The sequence below is a fragment of the Oncorhynchus keta genome, chromosome 28, assembly GCF_023373465.1.
Source record: "Oncorhynchus keta strain PuntledgeMale-10-30-2019 chromosome 28, Oket_V2, whole genome shotgun sequence".
NCBI classification, from domain to species: Eukaryota; Metazoa; Chordata; class Actinopteri; order Salmoniformes; family Salmonidae; genus Oncorhynchus; species Oncorhynchus keta.
The window spans coordinates 46,153,191-46,178,490 of NC_068448.1; the positions used below are offsets into that span (position 1 = coordinate 46,153,191).

Here is a 25,300-nt window from a genome sequence, read left to right on the forward strand (position 1 = left end):
TGAAGTAGTAGTACCCCTTGCTCTGCAAGGGCCGTGGCTTTTGCGTAGCGATGGGTAACGATGCTTCGAGGGTGACTGTTATTGATGTGTGCAGAGGGACCCTGGTTCGCGCCCGGGTATGGGCGAGGGGACGGTCTAAAGTTATACTGTGTTACACATTGTTTGGCATCTTATCATTCATAGTGCCTCTATTTGACAGACGGGCTTCTATCCGTCTTGCTGTTGAATGTTCTAATTAGAGCCACAGTCATTACCGCCACAGCATGAATGGTTGGGTGTTCTATTACTGTCAATCGTATGTATTATAGTCAGTCACACATTTCCCTGTGAGTTTCATATCAACTCTCTGAGACTGGCTGATGCTAGTACAGAAAATAATCGATGCTATGACACCAGTCATAGCAAATCAATGGATCTGACCTGGCCACAGTCTCAACTGAAAGGGAATTTGTCTGTCTTAAATCTGGCCACCATGCTCTCATTCTGTGTCTTTGTAGATGGATTGATGTAAACACTCTCTCCTGTTCGTGCATTCCTCGCCTCTCCTGTCACAACACCGGGCCTGCTCCATGGTTACTTCAGAGAAACAAAAGAACCTTAGAACAACATAGATACTTCCTCAGACGGAGGGCGTGAGAAAACACTGAGCTACGTTGATCCTCAGAGCTGCTCTGATACTGATCAGGAAAAATGCTGGAAACGAATGGACATTTATGAAGAAAAAAGATCTAACAGGCCAGCAGTAAATCCGAAAAGATAAAAACCAGGAGGTCAGTCACCATTACAGCATAATGAATGACTACTTCCAAACACTATAGAGAAAATGATTTCCTCAAATGCAGGGTCTGCTGATGTGCCATTAAACATGAACACCCACAAAATGAGTATATTCACAGAAAATGGACATTATAGTAGATGATCCATTTACAGGTGCTTTTACGATACTCGTCAGCCTGTGGCTACAATGACCAAAGGGAATAGACAAACACAGGGTAGACGAAACAGGTATAGATTCTGTTTTGTTTAATTGACATATCACAAAAATAAAGTGAAGAAACTCAACAGAACAATAGATCACAGCTGCCAGAAATGTAGAAAGGTCATAAACATCTATATACAACTACTGTAATAAAAGTGTATCTGTTATTGTCCATGGTTCATGGTTATTATGTTTGTAAATGCAAGCTGGAGCTTTTGGAGTTCACTCTCTTATGTAATGATGCAAGAGAAATGCAATTACACAGATAAATTAACTACAGCTAATACACAATACAACATTAAGTATCAGGCAGGGGGTTACTTACAGACAATACATTTCTAGAGCATGTGATCAACTAACAATATGTGCCATAAGATCAGTCCAGTGTCTCCTTTGAGAAGATTGTGTAGATCTGTAGGGGGGGAAATCTAATGTAATCCTTTTTAAAAATTGAATTTTAAGGCAGCAAGATTTGAAAAACGTTAAAGGGGTGTAGACTTTCTATAGGCACTGTATATGACATCTCCTGGTACCTTTGAATAGCCTCAGTAAGATTCTAAGCTGCCTGTGGAGAAAAAAAAGTCCACATTTAAGTGTGTCACAGTCACAGGATGGGGCAGTGCTGGCCACAGGAGAAGTAGAGCATCTCTAGCGCATCTGGCTCCTGTGGAATTTTCATGACATCTGTCTGACCTTTGCCAGGCTGACGTTTGCCAGGCTGTACCACCACAACCTTTCCACCTCCCGGGCCTTCTATTAGAGGGTGCACTTTATTATCTGGCATCTTGAAGTCAGTAGGGGCAAAAGCTATTCCATTCTTCTCAGCCCAAAGTTTTGGTTTCTCTGTCTTGTCTTTACTGTCCTTTGAGACTTCACCCTTAGCACTGCCCTTGCTGACGGGGCTTAGGTCATCCTGGTGCGGGTCTGAGTCACAGCCATGAGGCAGATTGAAATAGGTGCACTTTGGCACCAAAGGCTTCACAGACTTCACTATGTCCTCCAAATCAGTGTGGCCGAAAAGGGAGTAAGGGACGTCTTCTTCTGTATCTTTGCACACATCTTCAGTTGATGCAGATGTGTTCTTGTTGATATCAATAGGCTCGGAGACAGACTTTCTGATCACGCTCTCTCTGAGGAGCCACCTGTCTTTGTCTATCAGGAAACAGTCTCCAGGCTCGACCTGTGCATTGAAGGCGACATACCGTGTTGGATCACTGTATGTGCCTACAGAGCTTGTGGCATTGAAGTATGATAAGTCAGACATCCCATTGGTCTGTGCATTATGAAATGGGTAAAGGCTGATCTTACCAGGAAATTCTCTGGACTTTGGTTTCAGGGGAGATGGTGGTGGCTGACTTTCACGGGCACGGTCTTTGACATTGGTATCTTTCTTTCCATAAAGCCTTTCGATTGTTCTCCTGACAACGCATTTGGTGATGGATTTCTTCACTGAATCATCCTCACCACTGGACGTCTCAGTTGATGTCTGTGATTGATGACCACCACTGCCAGAAGTCTCCGGTCTGTTGTCAGACAGATCTGAGGTGTTTTGGCTGGGTAGTCTTGTTTGTCCATACAGATTGTCCACAACGCTTTTTGCTATAAACAATTCCTTTATTGACTTGACCCTATTTCCGTCAGGCTCTCTAGTTATACAGCCATCATAACTAAATGCCAACAAGGATCGTGGAGCTGGGGGGGACATGACTACAGTCTCTGATGTATTTATAGGCCACGTTGTCCTTTTAAAAGTGTGCACATGAGCTTTGTCTTGCTCTTTGGCATTATCACCGCCTGGGACAACAGAAACCTCTATTTGGCCAAACGGTTTGATGCCAGTTGTCGCTATAGTAATGCTTTTCCCTTGCTTTACATCAGCAATCTTCTTATCCAGTATTTTTACTCGCTCTGCTACAGATGTTAATGGCTCCTCAAAACAGTTGGTTGTTTTTGCTTCAGTCTTTTCATAATGTTTATCCTCCTCAGAAGGCTCTTCCTCTAAGGTTTCCTGATACTCCTCCTCTGGGTATGGCTCATCCTCTACACTAACATGTTCTACATCAGAGCTAGACAGCTTCTCTTCATAGCTACACTGATTATCCTCAAAGTTTGCTTCTTCTGCAGTATCAGTTTGTTGTTCGAAGCTAACATGCTGCGCGCTATTCTTCCCACTATCCTTATCCATACTGTCACCAATAAAATGCTGTTTGAACAATCTAGGCAGTGTTTCTCTGACAGTACACTCAGTTTCTTTTTGAGTAGTCTGCTTCATCCATAAGTGAGTCTGCTCATCCTGCACGTTAATGTGTGCATTTGCATAGCTCAAGTCATCTTCATGGCTTTCCTCTTCCTCCCCTAAGCTAGCCTTGTCTTCTTCAGGGGTGAACTCTATTTTTTCTCTATTAACCTGCATCTTCATACATTTAACCCCCTTCTCTTCATGACTTGGCTGGTTCTCAATGTGACATTCCAGCTCTTCCTCTGAGCTAACCTGCTGTTCTTCAAGATTAGACATGCTTTCCTCACTGCTAACCTTTGCATCCATACATTTAATCTCAGTGTCTTCATGGTTTGGTTGGTTCTCAACATGATGTTCCAGCTCTTCATCTGAGATAGCCTGGTCTTCTTCAAGGGTCGACTTTCCGTCCTCACTGCTATCCTGCAGCGCCAAGCATTTGACCTCTGGCTCCTCATGGTTTGGCTGATCCTCTATATGACATTCATATTCTTCCTCTGAGGTAGCCTGCTCCTTGAGGCTGGATACTCTTTCCTCATAGCTAACCTGCAGCCCCAGATAGCTTGGCTGATCCTCTATGTGACATTGCTGCTCTTCCTCCAAGCATTCATCCTCCATACATCTATTTTCTGATACCATATAGCTTAGTTGGTCCTCAACATGACATTCCTGTTCTTCCTCCGAGCTAGCTTGGTCTTTTTCTAAGCTTTCCTTACAGCTTACCTGCAGCTCCATGCATTTGATCTCCTGCTCCACATGTGGGTTCTCGGTGTAGTATTCCTGCCCTCCCTCCAAGCTTTCCTCCTCCTCCCTGCTAACCTTCAACTCAACAAGTGTGACCTCGGACTCCTCATGTTGGTTTGAGCTAGCCCGGGTTTGTTCAGCAGTGGACTGTCCGTCCTCATTGCTAAGCTGCAGCTCCATACATTTGTTCTCCTGCTCCACAAGTGCATTCTCAATATAGTATTCCTGCTCTTCCTCCAAGCTTTCCTCCTCCTCCACATAGCTTGACTGTATGTCCCCATCCTTCACTTTGGTCTTCAAGGGACACGCTTGCAGTTCCAAATAGCCATCATGCAATGCTAAACTGTAAGTCTGCTCTATGTCGGAGTATGTCTGTTCTTTATCATGGTGAATCTGTTTGTCGCTACATTTAGCCTCTTCTTCCCAGTTGTCCTGCTCAAGTTCAGAACCTTCCTTATTCGCTGCCTGTCTGCTTCTATGGCAAGTAAAATCCTCTTTAAAGTTTTGTTCTTCTGAGGAGAAGGGCTGCTCTTGCCTACTGCTTTGGCTCTCTGGGATTGGTGACATCTTGTTTTCAGTCACCTCTTTGGGATGGTAAATATTTATAAATCTTTTAACGATGGATTTAACATCAACATTAGCATCAATGTTAAGCACATTATCATGTGAAGCCTCTTCCTTAGGGACTGCAGTTGATTTGGCATTTACCCTTTCCTCTGGGAATGATACTTTTTCATTCGCTTCTTTAGACATTTCTAGTTCATCCCCCTCCACCATGCTTTCGCTAACCCCAGTTGGAAGGGCTGCCAATGCTTCCTTCAACTTTCCAGGCAAGTCAAGCTCATGTATTAGCTCATCGATATCCAATGACTTTTCTTCAATGATGTAGTCCTTCTCTGGGCATGTCTCAAACAAGACATTGTGCTCTGAACTGTTCGGTGTTGAGCTGCGACTTCTGACTTTGCTGTTGAGTTCCTGGAACCCCTTCCAACTTTGAAGCAGTTGTGTGGAAGTTGACTTTTGCAATTCTGACAGACTAGCTTTCAACTCCTCTGCACCCTCCATATTGGCAATTTCTCTCAGAGTCTCCATAATTTTCAAAGCCTCAGCACAGCTTACACTGTTAGTGAAGCATTCCTTTAAAGTAATAACAGATAAGAAAGAAAGGAGAGCTTTAGTAGATGACCCAAATGTAGAGGCCACATGGGAGGAGAAATCAGGCAAGCTGTTTGACTTTTCAAGACAAGATGGACGATTGTTGTGTGTGATTTGTCTAATTGACTGAATTGAGAAACAGAGCTTCTCTAGCACAGGTTTCATATCTGGCTGGGGAGGAAGTTTGTCTGTGTGTGACGGTATCTGTGTTTTTGTTAGGGGCTCCTCTGCTGTTACTTTGGTACTGTCTCCCTGATCTGAATTGCTCAGCTTATCATCCCCGTTCATCTCTTCGTGATTCACTAAAGTGGGACTGGGAGGTATTGGCTTCTTCTTCATTGGGCGTTTAGGTGTTGATGGTCCTTTCAGAGTGGAGTGGTTAAACAATGTTGTTTTTTCCAAAACATGGCCAGTGGTTGATATGGGTCTTTCATCTGATGTGAGACTAGTAGGTGATGTCGACATGAAACATGAGGGACTACTAGCTAAGGGATCCTCATCTAAGACAATGTTGGATATCCGAGTTTTAGCAAGCAGTGATGTCTTTTCAGATGAGAGACCATTGGAGATTGGTGCCTTATCCATCAACACCTTTTCCACAGTAGGATCACTGGATATTGAAGACTTCTCAGCTGAAGCTTTTCTAAGTGTTAGTTGCTTTTCCAGGGTGAGATTACTGACTAATCTTGTCTTTTTTGTTGGAAGTTTAGGTGATGGTGGTTCTTTCAGAGTGGAGTAGTTGAACAATGTTGTCTTTTCAAATACATGGCCAGTAGGTGATGGAGCCTTATTTGATGAAGGACTGCTTGATAAGGTTTGTTCTTCATCACCTAGACTACTAGGTGATGAATACATGAAATATGAAGGACTGCTACCTATGGAAGACACATCTAAGTCTTTGTTGGATAATGGTGCCTTCTCCATCTGCGTTTTAGCAGGCAGTTGTGTCTTCTCAGGCGAGAGACTGTTTGAGACTGGGGTCTTCTCTATTGAGGAGCTATTTGGTACTGATTTAAGTTCAAATGACAGACCATTTGTGATAGGTAGCTTCTCTTCTGAGATATTTTTAGGCATTGATGTTTCTTCCAATGAATGACTGTCAGATGGTGATGGCTTTTCTACTAAGATTATTGCAGTAGGAGAGACGGAGAGACCGTTGGAGAAAAGTGTATTTTCCACTGAGGGATTAATGGGCAACCTTTCCTGTGTAGTATCACTGTGTAATGGAGTCTTTTGCGATGATTGGTCAGAAGGACATGGTAATGTTGTGTTTTCCAAAGCCAGGTTGGTCTGTGTTGCTATATTTTCAAATGTTCTATTTGGAAATGCAGTCGTTTCCAAAGATAGACTACTTGGTGTTTGTGTTATTTCCTTAAACAAAGAAGGCTCATCTTCTTCAGTATCCATTTCACAATTGAATTCTGATACATCTGGAACAATGTCTCCCTCAGTTTCTACCGGAGACATTGTTGGTGTCTCCACATTTTGAGTTTCCTCCACTGGGTCTGGGTACACAGTTGGGAGGGCTTTCTCTAACCAATTCTCAACATATTCATTGATATTAGAAGAGCTCAGATCATGACTCTCTTTATCAATCCTTCTCTCCTCGTGCATAGACCTCTGCCTTTTTAGTGTTCCGTCCACCTGGGCCTCCGTCGGAAATGTAACATGCAATACGTTCTTCTTTACTGAAACTGAAGTCTTGTTTCTATTTTCAGTAACATGTAATTCTTTCACTGCCGATTCCTTTGGGTTTTCAATATGTAAATTGATTTCCTGTCCTTTTAGTTTCTTTTTGTTTTTGATGAGACTTCTGGCAGGTTTTGGTCCATACATTTTCCTTAAGGATACATTGCTGCTAAACCCCCCGATTTTCACTCTTTTATTGTTTCCAGGAGCATTTTCATTACTCTCTTTACGTCTTTTGTCTGGGGTTGTAACCTTACGAACCTGGTTCTTTTTGACTTTGGGCTTTGAGAACATTTTCTTGACTTTCTTTACACCAGTGGTGGAGTTTTCTTTGCTTGCTTCAGAGACCCACTCTGGGGTGTCATTGTCTTTGGTGGGTATGGAGAGAGGGGTTTTATGGACATTTAGTACCCTGTTGCGTAGGAGAGATCCTCCAGCCTTAAATTTGGGGATGGTAAACTCAGATGAAAGAGACTGGTCAGCCCTCCACACGCTGATTGACTTTGAGGCTGTAGAGGGTCTACCCAGCTCCAGCTCCAAGTCATTACTGGAGGACAAGTGGGCTGTGTCAGAGGTGGCTGTTCTTCCGTACATCATCCCATATATGGACACACCCTGGACATTGTACTGGCTGTTAGCCAGGAAATTGTCCTGACAGGTCTGCTGCTCGTATATGTGCATTACACTTTCTATGACTTCCTCCCCACCATTTTGGATCTGCAAGATCTCAGCCATGCCTGATTTAAAAGTCGATTGAGTCTTATTGTAATGGTTGATATCCACAGATCCAACTCCCCTTGGTTTAGGAACTGGCTTGCTGCTGCACTGTCTGACCATGCGGTATTCCTCCTTTACCTCTCCGTTCTCAGTTGTCTCTCTGTAGGAGTTAGAACCTACCATGTTCTCCTGAATCTCATCTCCCAACATTGTTTTGAGGCTCTCCACTGAGGCCTGCTTCTGTCTGTATCTCCTGGGTCCTGGGGTAGGAGCCCTCCTGGGAGAGACCACACCCACATGTGTTTTAGTATCATCCTCATTGTCTACTTCCACACTGGTAAGTCTGCTGTTCTCTGGAGGCATATCATCCTTATCATCATGATCATCCTTTTTAACATTGTACCCATTGATGGTGCCCATGGTGTTGGGTTGTGTTGGTGGTAGGATGTTGGACTCAGGAGAACTGTTCTCCAGCTCAGACGCAGCCGCACTGAGCTGGTTGGCCACACTGGACCTGCTCAGGGTGGTGGTCCAGTGGATGGTTTCTTCCTCCCGGATGGTTAGTCGCACCTTCATCTCCACTGTCATGCTGCCATCCTGGTTCACCCGAAAGGACTTCTCAATGTCATCGTCACCGGGGATGCAGTTGTCTGCCCCTTCACCCCTATCTCCATGGTAGGAGTCGCCATCTGTTTCGGCCACTGACTCTAGAAAATGGCCAGCCTCCAGTTCTATAGATTCTGCGTTGTTACTGGGGAGGTCACACTCACTTCCTGCAATGCAGTGGTTTATCTGATTCACAAAGTATCTCTCTGACGATGGGGAGAAAAGTTTTGATTTGCCGCTAGATATAGGTTTCTTTTTCCCTTTGGAGTGGATCAAAGGAGAGAGTGTAGAATGATGGATGGGTATTTTTTGGGAGGCAAGAATGTTTCAGCAGGTCAGCAAAGAAAAAGAGATCAAAAACAATAGTTAGGAAAACCAGATCCACAGTCTACACAGTTCATACTGCATAACGACTGACCGCATATGAAGAGAGTAGGCCTTTGTAGGTCATTCATGGTATTATGGATGATAGTAATGTCTCAGCTCTTTCCCACTGCTTATCCCATACAAGCATGTAGACACGGAGGGGATAGATTACTACTGGACAGACAGTAGCACTGTAGATGTGACACATGAATGTTTCACAATGCATTTTCAATATTCTCAAAGTAATGCAAAACATGCCAGTTAATAGGCAGATGCTATCCAAATTATTTTTAAAACATCAAGACAAAAACATGCTTCAAAATACATACAAAATGTTGAGTGAACATAATGAGACTTACGGGATGCTGGTTGCTTTAGTCTTTTAGATGCCATTCGTCTAGCAGGCAGCCATGTTGAAGCAGAAGATTTTTGTGTCTTGTAGTTCCCAGATTTAAAAGCCTCGCGACCAGCAGCTACTACAATACCAGAGCATATAATCAGAGCTGGGAGCCCATCCACCTGCAGACAGACGAATGAAATATTTTAACTGTAATAGTGGAATAAAATGTTGTTGTGAACGGCATCTATTAATGATTCAAATAGCTTACTTTTAGAATCATGACTTAAGACTAATACTGTATGTATCCAAAATATTTCCATACTGTATGTACCTAAATATGTACCTAAATACTGGTATGTACTTAAATCATGTTTGTACCTAAATCAGAAGTACAATTTAATTGATTTCATCAATTGAATTGATGAATTGAATTGAAAAATGTATCATTCAATAAATATGTGACACCAGGGCTATGTATGAAATCTCATGACACATCAGCAGAAGATACACATCCTGAGGTCCTTAGCAACACTATCCCAAAATGCCTTCTCAGTTAAAAGGATATAACAATTGAGGAGCTTAACACTTTCCCTTTTTCTGTCAGTTATTTATGGGTCCTGCTGTGAGTCCAACTATTATGGGTCAGTAAGGCCAATCAGTTGCCAATCAGTTGGGGCCAGGTCACCTCCAGTCATGAGGTGAGGCCATCACAGAATAATGCCAATGCATGATGTGTGAGATAAGAGTTGAGTGCCTGAATCTCCATGTGTTTGGTTACAGTATCAGCACTGGTTTCCTGCCTAACTAGACCTTGAGATTAAACATATGAAATATGTGTTTCTAAACAATATCAAGCAAATCTGAATTACTAATAGCAGTAACTTTAGTGTCCATAGGCATGGGGAGAGCACTTACCCTTCTTCCATCTGGTGTGTGTAGTTTTACCACAGGAAAGTGCATCAACTCGGACAAGTAATCCAGCAGAGCCTCAAATGTGCGAGTGGTTCTCTTCTGTAGCATCAGATTATGTTTGACACTGGGGTCCCCATTCTGGAATACCATCAACCTCTTAGGTGTGCGTACAGGGGTATTTATGTGCATGGGCCTGCCAGGGTTCTGTTTGGCCAGCTGCAAGGCCCGACGCCGGGCGCTCATGGGGCGGGCATTGTACCAGGGTGGTAGCTTCTTATTGGCTACTGCCATGTTAATGGGTTTGACCTTCCGCTGGTCAGAGCAGATGTAGGCCTTCCCATCCTCCAGTTCATCTAGTGTGTGCACTGCATGGACCCCTCGGGGAGTGGTGATGTTCCTTACTCCGAATGGCAGCGGGACCTTCTTGGAGAGGCTGTCTAGGAGGGCATCGAAAGTCTTGAAGGTGCGGTTGTTGATGACCATGCGCAGGCCACTGAACTGAGGGTCACCGCTCTTGTAGAAGCAGATGCGCTTGGAGGCGATGGGGTCTGTGATATATGGGTGGCGTGACGTGGTCACTGTGTGCCCACTCCATGAGAACTGGTCCTGGGTGCGCTTTGTGAGCACCACGTCACTCATTTTGATTGGTTAATAGGCTACAGAGAGAAAGGGGAGATGGATGAAGAAGAAATAATGATAAACATTAGTTACTTGATTATTATGAGATTGTGATATCTGTTGTAGTATATCAGATTAACTTTCAAGAATAAATATCAAACCTGCATTGCAGTGGTATCACCAGTAGTATGTTTTCTTTCTCTAAATCAAATAAAACGACAGAATAGTTTTAGACAGTGGTTCATTAGCAGGTTGACTCCCCTCAAGGTTCTTCTAGATTTTTCCAGTGTCAAAAATGTAATAAGGAGTTGTCTAAACAAACACATTGTGTAAACATTGTTAGGCAGGCTTGATCTTTGTTGGCGTCATTCATTATGGCTGCAGAATCATGTCATCAGTCATGAGACTGATATCAATAGTATATCATTTTGAATAATGAAGGCAATTGTGATAACTTATGTGCTGTTAAAACAATTCAGAAAAATTATATTATTCTTACAGTGCTGTAAAAAAATATATATCTACATGGGAAATAGGTCATAAGAGTGGGGGGAAATGCAACAATTGTGTTTCCTAATGTACTTGAATGGGTACGCTATTTCAATTATTTTGGATCTGTGAACACATGATCATTATGATTACAGAATTATCACAAGAGGGAAGTCCCATTAGCAATACTCATTGTGAATAAAGGATGAGCAATACTCATAAAGGATGTAAACAAAACCCCGTCAAAACATTTGACTTCTAGCTATTTTCCTCGTTAGGCCTAATTGTTTACTCGTGGCAGATGGAGTGACGTCTTGAGGGCATATGTTGTTTACGGGATATGGTGACATCAGGTTTAACAGACTACTAGGAAGCAGGAACCTTGCCAAGCAACTGACATGTTCAATTACTTAATTACCCATGTTAAGCAATTATTGACAACAATAAACTACAACCATGAAACAACATCGTAATTCATTATGTATCATTCTTAGCTATTTCAGACTATTTGGTAATATCAAATCAGTTGAAAATAGTCTGATCCTATTTCTGATCAGGAATTTGTACAAATAAATATTTGTAAATATAGTGTAACTATTTATCACATAGTCCCTTTCATATCCATCCCAAAATATTACTGTAAAGTAACATTAAAGCCACTGTTATATAGAAAAATATATACCGTTATCTATCTTTTACCTACAAGTTTATCTATGTTAGACCTACAAGATAGCTTGGCTAAACATAGATTAACTTGAACATAGGTACGTGCGATAGCTCAACAACTCCTCTCATTGACAATAAAACAAATACATAAGTGAATGAACATTTCAATAACATAAAAAGATTGAATAAACGTACCTAATATCCCATCATAAAAATCCCAGAAATGCCAGTTGGTGTATCCACAAATGTATCCACAAAATGTTGTCCCGTGCTCTGCATTTTGGCTACTGTTGGCCAGCTCTGTGCTGGGAGCTAAGGGTTATTTTGGGAGACAACATCATGGTTAATTTGCTTAATCTTTGCTCTAAAATAATCTCCCCTACAACAGTGTTGTGGGAGAAGAGAGGGACTGTGTGTAATAGGCCTGTACACTGCCCAGATCAAATAATACCATTTATTCAGCTGTCATTCATTGTTTCTAGAACATATATTTAAGAGAGATTCTCACCTGAGGAGATAATGTGTACCTTACCATTTTGTATTTCTGACCACATTTGTATCTAGGCTCATTGAAACTTTTGAGTGTTAGCCTAATAATTCAAATGTACGACACCCCTTCTTATTACACTACCAATGAGAATAACATGAAATACTGATAATAGAAAGTGTAATTAATGCACATTTGCAGGATTGTCCATTCTGACCACTAGGGCCAGCAGATGAGCAGATGGTAGCTTAGTCAATTCTAATTTTCTAGCAAGGCAAGGCCTAATCTCATTGGAGACTTCTTTAGGTAATAAGGATTAGGGGGCTTTCGATCAGAGGACCCTCAGAGAGTAGCACTTTATTCTCAATGAGGTGATATAAGGTGTGCACATCACGTCACGCTCTGCCTTGACATTGTCAATTCAGGGATACAACCTTTACTTCAAGTTTAGGCCACCTTCCCACTCCTCCTACCTGTAGCAACAGCAGTCAGTTAAGACAGGCAGCAGTAAGGCCTAAAATGAGGGATACGTTGTTTCATTCACCCGTACATTGGTTCCTCCTTTAAAAGATGCGTCATACTGCAGCACCCCTTGCAGGCTGCTGCAGCATTCTATGTCACGTTATTTAATTGCCAGCCATTTTTTACGTTAGTGCAAGTTAGTGCTAGTTTGACCACCAGAGGGCATCTTTGAGAAGCATTTGATAGTCTCCCATATTGGCATTATCAGAGAATTTAAAAACTTTTTTTGTAATAACATAGTACATGGGATTGATTTTAAGAAATTTGGATTAATAAATAATTATTAATATTATAGTATTTCTATTCCGAGAAAAACGTACTTGTACCTTCTAAATGTTCTACTTTTGTGATTCCACATTTCCCTATAGCAGGTATTCCCAAACGGTAACCTAGATTCAGATCCTTCAGGTGAGAAAAAACAGGGGTACTCGCAATGCTGTTGGAGGTATGAAAAAAAAAATGTGATTCACATAAACATATATATATATATAAACATATATATATAAAATTTTACTTTTTTTCCCTTAACATTTTCAAACAGTCCATTTATATTTTCCAACAGGGCTAATCATTTGGGTGACATTTTTTTCTCACCTGAGTAGCCTCGTTTCACTGCCAAAAATAAAATGTAACCATCTAGTGTTCAGCGAAATAACAACACAATGTCAAATACAGGTAGCCTAGTCAAATCATTAACATCCAATCACATTAACCATTACTCTCTCGCGGGAATTTCACTAGCCCGTATGTAGTCAAACGTAGCTGCTGCTCATGTTGGTATCTGTACTGATGGCGCAAAAGCCATGACAGGGAGACATAGTGGAGTGGTAACGCGCATGCAAGCAGTTGCTCCCGTCGCCACTTAGGTACACTACAGCATCCACCGAGAGGCTCTTGCCAAGGGAATGCCTGACAGCTTGAAAGACATTTTGGATACTACAGTGAAAATGGTTAACTTTGTTAAAGCAAGGCTCCTGAACTCTCGTGTATTTTCAGCACTATTCAATTTTTTTTTAAATTATTTTTATTTCACCTTTATTTAACCAGGTAGGCTAGTTGAGAACAAGTTCTCATTTGCAACTGCGACCTGGCCAAGATAAAGCATAGCAGTGTGAACAGACAACACAGAGTTACACATGGAGTAAACAATTAGCAAGTCAATAACACAGTAGAAAAAAATGGGCAGTCTATATACAATGTGTGCAAAAGGCATGAGGAGGTAGGCGAATAATACAATTTTGCAGATTAACACTGGAGTGATAAATGATCAGATGGGCATGTACAGGTAGAGATATTGGTGTGCAAAAGAGCAGAAAAGTAAATAAATAAAAACAGTATAAAAACAGTATGGGAATGAGGTAGGTGAAAAAGGGTGAGCTATTTACCTATAGACTATGTACAGCTGCAGCGATCGGTTAGCTGCTCGGATAGCTGATGTTTGAAGTTGGTGAGGGAGATAAAAGTCTCCAACTTCAGCGATTTTTGCAATTCGTTCCAGTCACAGGCAGCAGAGTACTGGAACGAAAGGCGGCCAAATGAGGTGTTGGCTTTAGGGATGATCAGTGAGATACACCTGCTGGAGCGCGTGCTACGGATGGGTGTTGCCATCGTGACCAGTGAGCTGAGATAAGGCGGAGCTTTACCTAGCATGGACTTGTAGATGACCTGGAGCCAGTGGGTCTGGCGATGAATATGTAGTGAGGGCCAGCCGACTAGAGCATACAAGTCGCAGTGGTGGGTGGTATAAGGTGCTTTAGTGACAAAACGGATGGCACTGTGATAGACTGCATCCAGTTTGCTGAGTATGGAAGCCATTTTGTAGATGACATCGCCGAAGTCGAGGATCGGTAGGATAGTCAGTTTTACTAGGGTAAGCTTGGCAGCGTGAGTGAAGGAGGCTTTGTTGCGGAATAGAAAGCCGACTCTGGATTTTATTTTTGATTGGAGATGTTTGATGTGAGTCTGGAAGGAGGGTTTGCAGTCTAGCCAGACACCTAGGTACTTATAGATGTCCACATATTCAAGGTTGGAACCATCCAGGGTGGTGATGCTAGTCGGGCATGCGGGTGCAGGCAGCGATCGGTTGAAAAGCATGCATTTGGTTTTACTCGCGTTTAAGAGCAGTTGGAGTGCTGTATGGCATTGAAGCTCGTTTGGAGGTTTGATAGCACAGTGTCCAATGACGGGCCGAAAGTATATAGAATGGTGTCGTCTGCGTAGAGGTGGATCAGGGAATCGCCCGCAGCAAGAGCAACATCATTGATATATACAGAGAAAAGAGTCGGCCCGAGAATTGAACCCTGTGGCAATGATGTGTGTGTGACCATGTAAACCTTTTACAACATACAGAAGCTTATCAAGGTACAAAGTATTGACACATTTTTTAAAATTGAGAGACAAGCTTAAAGTTTTCTTTACTGACCATAATTTTCACTTGTCTGACCGCTTGCATGATGACAAGTTTCTCACACGACTGGCCTCTCTGTGGGTGATGTTTTTTCTTGCCTGAATGATCTGAATCTAGGATTACAGGGACTATATTTAGTGTGCGGGACAAAATTGAGGGTATGATTAAGAAGTTGGAGCGCTTCTCTGTCTGCATTAACATGGACAACACACAGGTCTTTCCATCATTGTATGAATTTTTGTGTGCAAATGAAGCTTACGGACAATATCAAATGTGAAGCACCTGAGTGTGTTGGGTGCGCAATTACGCAGGTACTTTCCCGAAACGGATGACAAACAACTGGATTCATTATCTCTTTCATGCCCTGCCTCCAGTCCACTTACCAACATCTGAACAAGAGAGCCTCATTGAAATTGCAACAAGTGGTTCTGTGAAAATTGAATTGAATCAGAAACCACTGCCAGATTTCTGGATTGGGCTGCGCTCAGAGTATCCTGCCTTGGCAAATCGCGCTGTTAAGACACTGATTCCCTTTGCAACCATGTACCTATGTGAGATTCTCGGCCCTCACTAGCATGAAAACTAGATACAGGCACAGACTGTGTGTGGAAAATGATTTAAGACAGACTCTCTCCAATTACAACCCAACATTGCAGAGTTATGTGCATTGTTTCAAGGACACACTTCTCATTAACCTGTGGTGAGTTATTCACAATTTTCTAGGAACAAATAAGGTTTTATATGTAAGATGGTTAAATAAAGAGCAACATGATTGATTATTATTATTATATTATTATTTGTTCCCTGGTCCTATAAGAGCTCTTTGTCACTTCCCACGAGCCGGGTTGTGACAACAACTCACCCTCATTCTTATGTTAAATAAATGTATTGTATAGTGTGTGTGTGGCAGGCTTACAATGATGGCAGAAAACAACATTTGAGAGTGCGCTGACCGTGGTGCTAGAGGGGGTACGCAGTTGGAGGTTGAATGTTTGAAGCGATACAGCACTATAAAAGTTTGAGAACCACTGCCGTATAGTAAATACATGTACATTTTCTTTTTGACATAGGTCTAACTTTCCACAGAGTTACAGTATAAAGGTATTTTTTATAAATGTAAACTTTATTTAACTAGGCAAGTCAGTGAAGAACAAATGTGTATTTATAATTACGGCCTACACGGGCCAAACCCAGACAACGCTGGGCCAATTGTGCGCCACCCTATGGGACTCCCAATCACAGCTGGTTGTGACACTGCCTGGATTTGAACCAGGATGTCTGTTTTGACACCTCTAGCACTGAGATGCAGTGCCTTAGACTGCTGCACCACTCGATGACATCTGACCTGTGGGTATTAGCCAGTCATGTTTATGTTCTGTATATCTGCACTCAGAAGTTATGCAACAGCAGCCAAATCTGAACTGTACTGATTCTATTTATAGCAAGAGAGGGATTTACTCAGGAGGTGGATTCATTCCTGAGAGGGCCTGGTATGTAAATCCTTGATCAGTATAGTAAGGAAGCCAAGGAAAATACTAATGGTAGTTTTACTTACAGTAACAAATGTTTCAAAACAAAACATATCCGAGTGACATGATGTAACAGCCAACATGCATCACATCACAAGGCAGATACAATTTAAAAATGCTGATTGTGTGTGTGTGGGAGCAGCATGTGTTTCTGTGAGTTTACGTGTGCTTGCATGATGTTCCAGGAAATTATTTTGTCTGAGCCCCAACAGACAGACCTGGAAGAATTCACAACTGCCACTGCGGGCTCCTCGTGCATCCACCATGTGGCCTGTTCCCAAAACCAAACAGAGCTGAACATTTTGAAGAATCCTTAAAAGGAAGCTGGCATGAACAATGGAGTAAGGTCTCAGAGTAAACAGGTAAGCCTGGAGCCTGCATGCCCCTCACTACAACCCTCTCCTCCAGTGATAAGAGACTGGGGAATGTTTTTAAAGCAAGGGGGCTTGGGTTGAGGCTTTATGCCTTGTTGATACTGAAAATACACCCAAGCTTCAAGCTTCATCTCCCTTCAATGTTAACACAAGTGTTCTGTTTCTTTAACTTTTTCAGCCAAATTCTATTAAATCAGCTGTTGATATGATAATTTGTGTTTTTTGTCTTCTTTTCGCAAAGTCCCGATTACACTTAAAATCTCACACTGCCACAACAGATATCTGTTTCAACATTCCCTGTGCATTGCCACACGTAATGTACCACGCTCTATTTTTAACCCTTACCATCTATAACTAATTGGCGCCAAGTTAGATTCAAACCTATGTTGTTAATGGGAAAAAATGTGTGATATGTTTTGGCCCTTGTACCATTGCTATATTTGGCCTGGTGTTCTCTATGCAGCTGCTCCTGCAGATCTGTCTGGCTGTACTCCGATGTAATGCTTCAATCCACGGCCACACTCCTCCAGTATGTCACACACCAAGTGTTAGGGTCAACTCCTGCTCTTCAGGTCAACAACATCCAGCATTCACAAAACTAAACACCTTGCTTTGCTCTGTGTTCTAAAGAAGTTATGGGAGGCGAGAAAGAAAAGCTTATTGAATGCATTGTCTTTAATTAAAATATGCTTATATGGCCAATGCCTGCTAAGATTCCAACCATTGCAGCTGCCAGGCAACCAATTATACGTAACTCAACTGCAATCTCACCAACAAGAGTCACGACTAGCCACTCCAATTAAAGACCAAGCAGCTGATCAAGCTCTTATCTAAGCTTTACTCTGTAACATACACCAAAGGAAAAATGTTCATATTTTGGGAGAATTTTAGTACAGTATGTAATGGTACAAATTCCATTTGTCCTGAGAGGACAGTTAAATGTGGAGTAGAGTGAAAAATCGTTCCCAAAATATGCCTGCTAGTCAAAATTACATGATGACATCATGTTTTAGGGTTACGCCTTATTCCCTTCCCCTTATCAGTGGAATTCCCAACCTTTGAATGAGCAGTGCCTGCCAAACAGGACTCATGCGGTCAATCCACCCACTCGCACGCACGCACGCACGCACACACACACACACACACACACACACACACACACACACACACACACACACACACACACACACACACACACACACACACACACACACACACACACACACACACACACACACACACTTCCAATAGACAGATCCTCCCAAAACACACATTTGCAAACAGACAGACAGACACCACACACACAACACACACACTCAGAAGTCCCCCACCCCTTCCATTTTCAGCTAGCTGTGCCAGGCTTTTAATCTGCCACGGTGACATCCCTGTGTTTCCGCCATGGGGCAGAGGGAGAAATAAGCACACTCCTCTGTGCGGTAAATCACTCTACACACCCACTCATTCACTTGTTTACTACTATTCAATTAGCCTGCTCTCACAGTGGCTACAATACCCTAACATACTTTTATAATAATACAACAAAACAGTTTCTACACAGTAATTAGCCAATGACAATGACAGTACCAGTCAAAAGTTTGGACACAGCTACTCTTTCAAGGATTTCTCTTTATTTTTACAAAATAAAAAACTCTGAAATAACACATACGGAATCATGTAGTAACCAAAAAAGTGTTAAACATTATCGAAATATATTTTAGATTCTTCAAAGTAGCCACCCTTTGCCTTGATGACAGCTTTGCACACTTTTGGCATTCTCACAACCAGCTTCACCTGGAATGCTTTTCCAGGAGTTCCCACATATGCTGAGCACTTTTTGGCTGCTTTTCCTTCACTCTGTCGTCCAACTCATCCCAAACCATCTCAATTCGGTTGAGGTCGGGTGATTGTGGAGGCCAGGTAATCTGATGCAGCACTCCATAACTCTCCTTCTTGGTCAAATATCCCTTACACAGCCTGGAGATGGGTTGGGTCATTGTCTTGTTGAAAAACAAATGATTGCCCCACTAATTTAGAAACATTACTGTGCAGCCGTATTCATTGATTTGGCCAAGGCTTTCGACTCTGTCAATCACCACATCCTCATCGGCAGACTCGACAGCCTTGGTTTCTCAAATGATTGCCTCGCCTGGTTCACCAACTACTTCTCTGATAGAGTTCAGTGTGTCAAATCGGAGGGTCTGCTGTCCGGACCTCTGGCAGTCTCTATGGGGGTGCCACAGGGTTCAATTCTTGGACCGACTCTCTTCTCTGTATACATCAATGAGGTCGCTCTTGCTGCTGGTGAGTCTCTGATCCACCTCTACGCAGACGACACCATTCTGTATACTTCTGGCCCTTCTTTGGACACTGTGTTAACAACCCTCCAGGCAAGCTTCAATGCCATACAACTCTCCTTCCGTGGCCTCCAATTGCTCTTAGATACAAGTAAAACTAAATGCATGCTCTTCAACCGATCGCTACCTGCACCTACCCGCCTGTCCAACATCACTACTCTGGACGGCTCTGACTTAGAATACGTGGACAACTACAAATACTTAGGTGTCTGGTTAGACTGTAAACTCTCCTTCCAGACCCATATCAAACATCTCCAATCCAAAGTTAAATCTAGAATTGGCTTCCTATTTCGCAACAAAGCATCCTTCACTCATGCTGCCAAACATACCCTTGTAAAACTGACCGTCCTACCAATCCTCGACTTTGGCGATGTCATTTACAAAATAGCCTCCAATACCCTAATCAACAAATTGGATGCAGTCTATCACAGTGCAATCCGTTTTGTCACCAAAGCCCCATATACTACCCACCATTGCGACCTGTACGCTCTCGTTGGCTGGCCCTCGCTTCATACTCATCGCCAAACCCACTGGCTCCATGTCATCTCCAAGACCCTGCTAGGTAAAGTCCCCCCTTATCTCAGCTCGCTGGTCACCATAGCATCTCCCACCTGTAGCACACGCTCCAGCAGGTATATCTCTCTAGTCACCCCCAAAACCAATTCTTTCTTTGGCCGCCTCTCCTTCCAGTTCTCTGCTGCCAATGACTGGAACGAACTACAAAAATCTCTGAAACTGGAAAAACGTATCTCCCTCACTAGCTTTAAGCACCAACTGTCAGAGCAGCTCACAGATTACTGCACCTGTACATAGCCTACCTATAATTTAGCCCAAACAACTACCTCTTTCCCAACTGTATTTAATTAATTAATTTATTTTGCTCCTTTGCACCCCATTATTTTTATTTCCACTTTGCACATTCTTCCATTGCAAAACTACCATTCCAGTGTTTTACTTGCTATATTGTATTTACTTTTTTGCCTTTACCTCCCTTCTCACCTCATTTGCTCACATTGTATATAGACTTGTTTATACTGTGTTATTGACTGTATGTTTGTTTTACTCCATGTGTAACTCTGTGTCGTTGTATCTGTCGAACTGCTTTGCTTTATCTTGGCCAGGTCGCAATTGTAAATGAGAACTTGTTCTCAACTTGCCTACCTGGTTAAATAAAGGTGAAATAAAAAATAAAATAAAATAATTGCTGGCTAAGTGTGCCTTAAATTCTAAATAAATCATTGACAGTGTCATCAGCAAAACACCCCCACACCATCTACACCTCCTCCATGCTTCATGGTGGGAACCACACATGCAGAAATAATCTGTTCACCTACTCTGCGTCTCACAAAGACACAGCGGTTGGAACCAAGAATCTAAATTTGGACTCATCAGACCAAAGGTCTAATATCCATTGCTCGTGTGTCTTGGCCCAAGCAAGTTTCTTATTATTTTCGGTGTCCTTTAGTGGTGGTTTCTTTGCAGCAATTCGACCATGAAGGCCTGATTCACGCAGTCTCCTCTGAACAGTTGACGTTGAGATGTGTCTGTTACTTACATTTATTTGGGCTGCCATTTCTGGCTGGTAACTGCAATGAACTTATCCTCTGCGGCAGAGGTAACTCAGGGTCTTCCTTTCCTGTGGCAATGCTCATGAAAGCCAGTTTCAGCATTGCGTTTTATGGTTTTTGCGACTGCACTTGAAAAACGTTAAAAGTCCTAGAAATTTCCTGGATTGACTGACCTTCATGTCTTAAAGTAATGCAGGACTGTCGTTTCTCTTTGCTCAATTGAGCTGTTCTTGCCATAATATTGACTTGATCTTTTACCAAATAGCGCTATCTTCTGTATACCACCCCTACCTTGTCACAACACAACTGATTGGCTCAAACATAATAAGAAGGAAAGAAATTCCACAAATTAACTTTTAACCTGTTAATTGAAATGCATTCCAGGTGACTACCTCATGAAGCTGGTTGAGATAATGCCAAGAGTGTGCAAAGCTGTAATCAAGGCAATGGGTGGCTACTTTAACACTTTTTTGGTTACAACATGATTCCATATGTGTTATTTCACAGTTTTGATGTCTTTACTATTATTCCACAATATAGAAAATAGTAAAAAAATAAACCCTGAAATGAGTAGGTGTGCCCAAACTTTTGACTCGTACTGTACATATTATTAAGGTGACTGCGGTCATTTGGCTGGCCAATAACTGTTATCCAAAATTCCATGACCGTCACATCCCTACATCCCATTGTTATGTTTTACATTTTACAATCTTGAAGTGTGCAGAGTAGACCTCTATTTTGGGTCAGTTGGGAGATACAGTTTACAATGATCACTTAATAACTCACTCAATCATTCAATAACATTGTAATAAAAAGCAGAAACGTGTCTCTGTATGTGCCCTGGGGTCACTGTGCGAGTACTGACCCCAGGGCTGAGTGCCACATGGCTGTTAGTTTTGGAGAGACGTGGGTGGGCGGAGGGTCAGTCAGCGCCCCAGATAGCATTCAGGGGTGAGGAGTGATTTATCCGTCTGTGTTCTGGACGGGGTCTAAATCAGACGACCTTCCTCTGATTAGGGGTCAGTCTCAGCCAGAGCAGCCAGCCACCGAGCAAAGCAGACCAGATCAGACCAGATGGGCAGCCTGCCTCCAGCGCGACCGAGACACTGACCACCAAACAAATTGAATTTCCATACGCGGCCCCAAACACACATCAGTGAGCCAGGAGTCAACTCAATTGAGGTGGCCTTGACATTCCCTCAACCCAACAACAAAAGGATGTGGTGAATCTCAGTCCCCCACTGTTAAACTCCTGTCCCAGTGGACTATTAAACTCCACTGTCTTCCTAACTCTCAAGGTTCACTTAAAGGTTACTGCCAACCCTGAGGCCCTGGGTCCATTGTAGGCATTTTATGAACATTGTTAGCAATAGTGGACTCTTTCGATATCTTAAAATGAAATAAATGCACACCCCTTCAGTTCCTGTCATTTATAATCTTAATTTCACAGTTACAACTATAATGATGTATTTCATCAATTATCAGTGTTTCAGAATTTTGCTTTGTTTGTTCATAAATGTCCGATTATGTTATCGTCACAGTTTTTTGTAGATAATTATTATACGCTACCATATGACGAAGAAGTCATTTTCCAATCCTTCAAGACTGCTAATCAGTACAGATTAAAAGCGCTGAACAATACAACGATCTACACAACTATTCCCAGACTGTTCATAACTCTTACAGCCATAACCACTCTCTGTATCCGACATTCTCTTCTACAGTATACAGGGTGGCAGGTAGCCTAGCGATTAAGAGCATTGGGTCAGTAACCTAAAAGTTGCTGGATCGAATCACCGAGCTGGCAAGGTGGAAAAATCTGCTGTTTTGTCCTTGAGCAAAGCAGTTAACCCCCAACAACAACTGCTCCCTGGACGTGGCAGTCTCCTGCACCTCTCTGATTCAGAGGGGTTGGGTTAAATGCGGAAGACACATTTAGGTTGAATGCATTCAGTTGTGCAACTGACTAGGTACCCATCCCCTTTTTCCTTTTCAGATTAGCAAAGCCTGGAAATATACTAAACAATCTCATACAGAGTACATGCAGGACATTTATATTGCCCATTTTTGTGCGATTAGCAGCCCTCTTTCGATACACGGTAATGGAATTACACTGAGACTCCGATTTTACACTTTAAAAAAAAATCCAAACCAAAACCACTGGTTTAAAAGTTTAACAAACTTTATGCACAATAACTACTTTGAACAATTTACACAGTAAAAAAAAACTGGAAAAACTGTGCAGATGTCAAGTTTGGTGACAGAATTATGGCTTTATCCCTTCAAACTGTAGCCTACATATAGCCCACAACACTCAATCAAATTGTTCACATTCACACACAAACACACCCTACCCCCCTCTCCTCTATCCCTCAGCTATTTCTCGGCCCTCCTCTCCTCCCCTCTGTATCTGTCTATATAATTTGCAATTCTTGTTTAACACACAACCCTGTTCTAACATTAAAATGAGACAGCATAACCACACAACAGCACAGAATGACATCCCTCTGTAGGATTTACTTTCAAAAACAAAATCTATGCAAATAGAGCACACAAGCAGAAGTCTGAAACTAAACCGTGACCCTGTGTGGTAGAGTGACCAAACAGTGAGCTGTGATGGGGATTACTAGGGCCCAGGATACCCCTCCCTCTACTGTATGCTCATATATATTTCTTACCTACCAACAAATCCCAACATCACCTGCACACCTCAGGCCCTGACATCTGACACGGTTTAGTATGTGGCACACAGTAGGCATCCCATTAACTTTATATTGGCATACTGGAGTCTCTTAACACAGTCAGTGTCAAACTGCTTCTGTTCTGGCCCAATGTACAAGTCTGCAAAAAACACAGCAAATACAATATTTGGCCTAATTTGCCAAAACATAGGTTCACAAAATAAGAATTTGTTCTTAGCTGACTTGCCTAGTTAAATAAAGGTAAAATAAACTGGCCCGAAGACAAATTGCTTATCATCATCAACAAAAACAACAATTTAGCCTATTTTCCTGGGATACTATAGTACTAAATACAACTGTAATCTTAGTTATTTTTCCAAGATTGTATTGGGAGTGAGGACATGTGTGCTCATTGTTTTTCTATTATTAGTAACACGGTAAAACAATTAGCCAGTTAACCCACCCTATCCGTATCTATGTCGAGAAAACAACAAAAGTATTGCTCAATGTCACAGTATGTGGATCAGGAAAACGTCAGATTAGTTTAGGCAGACTGGTGCATTTTGAGTAAAAAAAATAAGAAGAGTAGTGTCCTGTGTAACCTTGCCATTTCAAATTGTAAGTGGTTATTTGGCATAGGCTACCACTTCAACATGAACCATGTTGCTAGAAAGGAATAGTTTGGTGACACTGTAATCATTTGCCAAACCGCGGGAAAACGATGTAATAGTTAGCAGCAGCAGCACGCGAGGTGCCTGTGGAAATGTTCAGTTGAACGCGTGCTACGCTGACAAACTGCGCGAGGCTGCCCTCTGGCGGGAAATCTTATTTCTCTTCTCAGCTCAGCTCTTAACTTTTTCTAAAAGCATTAATTTGCTGGTACAAAAAAAACCCTTATAATATTATATTAATTCATTATATAGAACTATAAACATACAACTATGAACATAAAACTAATTGCATGTAGAAACTTCTGAGAAAGCAGGAGAGTTAGCCTTCAGTAGTTGAATGCCTTTTGAACCGGTGTCAATTTATGGATAATAATAAACTGTGCCTAGATACTGGAAAAGAGACTGTAGGTCTACTTGAAAAATGGAGGAGAACCTGTTGTCTGTTCTTGGTGAACTGGAAGTAAACTGTTTGCTATTTTAATGATACAATGTGTTTATAATTTATTTGAAGTTCTTATAAGCTCCAACTTAAAGAAAGACATCTACTTTCCTGTGTAGGACACAATCTAAAAAAGCAGGACAGACCTCTGAAATCCTAACTTTAGATCCACTATTAATTAATTGAGTACTGTGGGTAAACATATTGGCACATTTTGATTTAATGAATTAAGATAAATCTGTTATATTTACATTGTAATCCTTCAACTTTGAAAACTACTGTTATACGTTATTATTAGTTAGACAGTCTATCAACAGTAACTACCAAGCATTAAAGTATAGGCCACCTACCTACGCCATAGATGACAATATGAGAAAAGAATCATAGCAGCTAGGGACTATCTGTTGTTGCAGATGCACCCGTGTGGGTAAATCCTGTTACTGGCGTTCTCAGCACTTGGTGTGAGGCTATATCCCTGTTGTTTATGCTACGCCGGTGTTTTTAAAACTGCACCTGAACTGACACATATGCACACACGCACACACGCACACACACACACACACAACAAAGGGGCCTGACCTGGGCCATGACACTCTGCCCTCTCTCACTTTATTTAGATTTTATTTTTCATATATAATTTTTTTTTAGGAAATCCTCCTGGTGATCCCAAAATGGGAAGAGCGGTGTGAATTTTATGGGGCAAGGTTTCCTCCCGGATGGAGGATGTTCCCAGCCAATCTTTCATGGATAG

At 42.0% G+C, this 25,300-nt stretch overlaps 1 protein-coding gene across 2 annotated transcripts; it reads right to left on the reverse strand.

Moving 5' to 3' along the window:
* Window positions 1-1,008: 1,008 nt before the first annotated feature.
* Window positions 1,009-11,818, reverse strand: LOC118361492 (uncharacterized). 2 transcript variants are annotated; one of them, XM_052483170.1, is made up of 5 exons: window positions 11,713-11,795; window positions 10,524-10,563; window positions 9,748-10,400; window positions 8,852-9,011; window positions 1,009-8,386 (listed from the first exon to the last, which is right to left on the reverse strand). In XM_052483170.1, exons 3-5 carry the CDS (start codon window positions 10,381-10,383, stop codon window positions 1,584-1,586), a joined length of 7,599 nt encoding a protein of 2,532 aa, XP_052339130.1. In that variant the 5' UTR covers window positions 10,384-10,400; window positions 10,524-10,563; window positions 11,713-11,795; the 3' UTR covers window positions 1,009-1,583. The 2 variants fall into 2 exon arrangements, with proteins under 2 accessions (XP_052339130.1, XP_035597364.1); XM_035741471.1 differs by lacking the exon at window positions 10,524-10,563 and having other exon boundaries at window positions 11,713-11,818.
* Window positions 11,819-25,300: the final 13,482 nt, after the last annotated feature.

Excerpts from the sequence above, each read along its gene's own strand:
- LOC118361492 (XM_035741471.1), bottom strand. The coding sequence starts at position 10,383 with ATGAGTGACGTGGTGCTCACAAAGCGCACCCAGGACCAGTTCTCATGG. Across the intron at positions 9,012-9,747 it reads ACACACCAGATGGAAGAAGG|GTGGATGGGCTCCCAGCTCT; the intron begins GTAAGTGCTCTC and ends GTCTGTCTGCAG. Across the intron at positions 8,387-8,851 it reads ACTAAAGCAACCAGCATCCC|GGAAAAAGAAACCTATATCT; the intron begins GTAAGTCTCATT and ends TCCACTCCAAAG.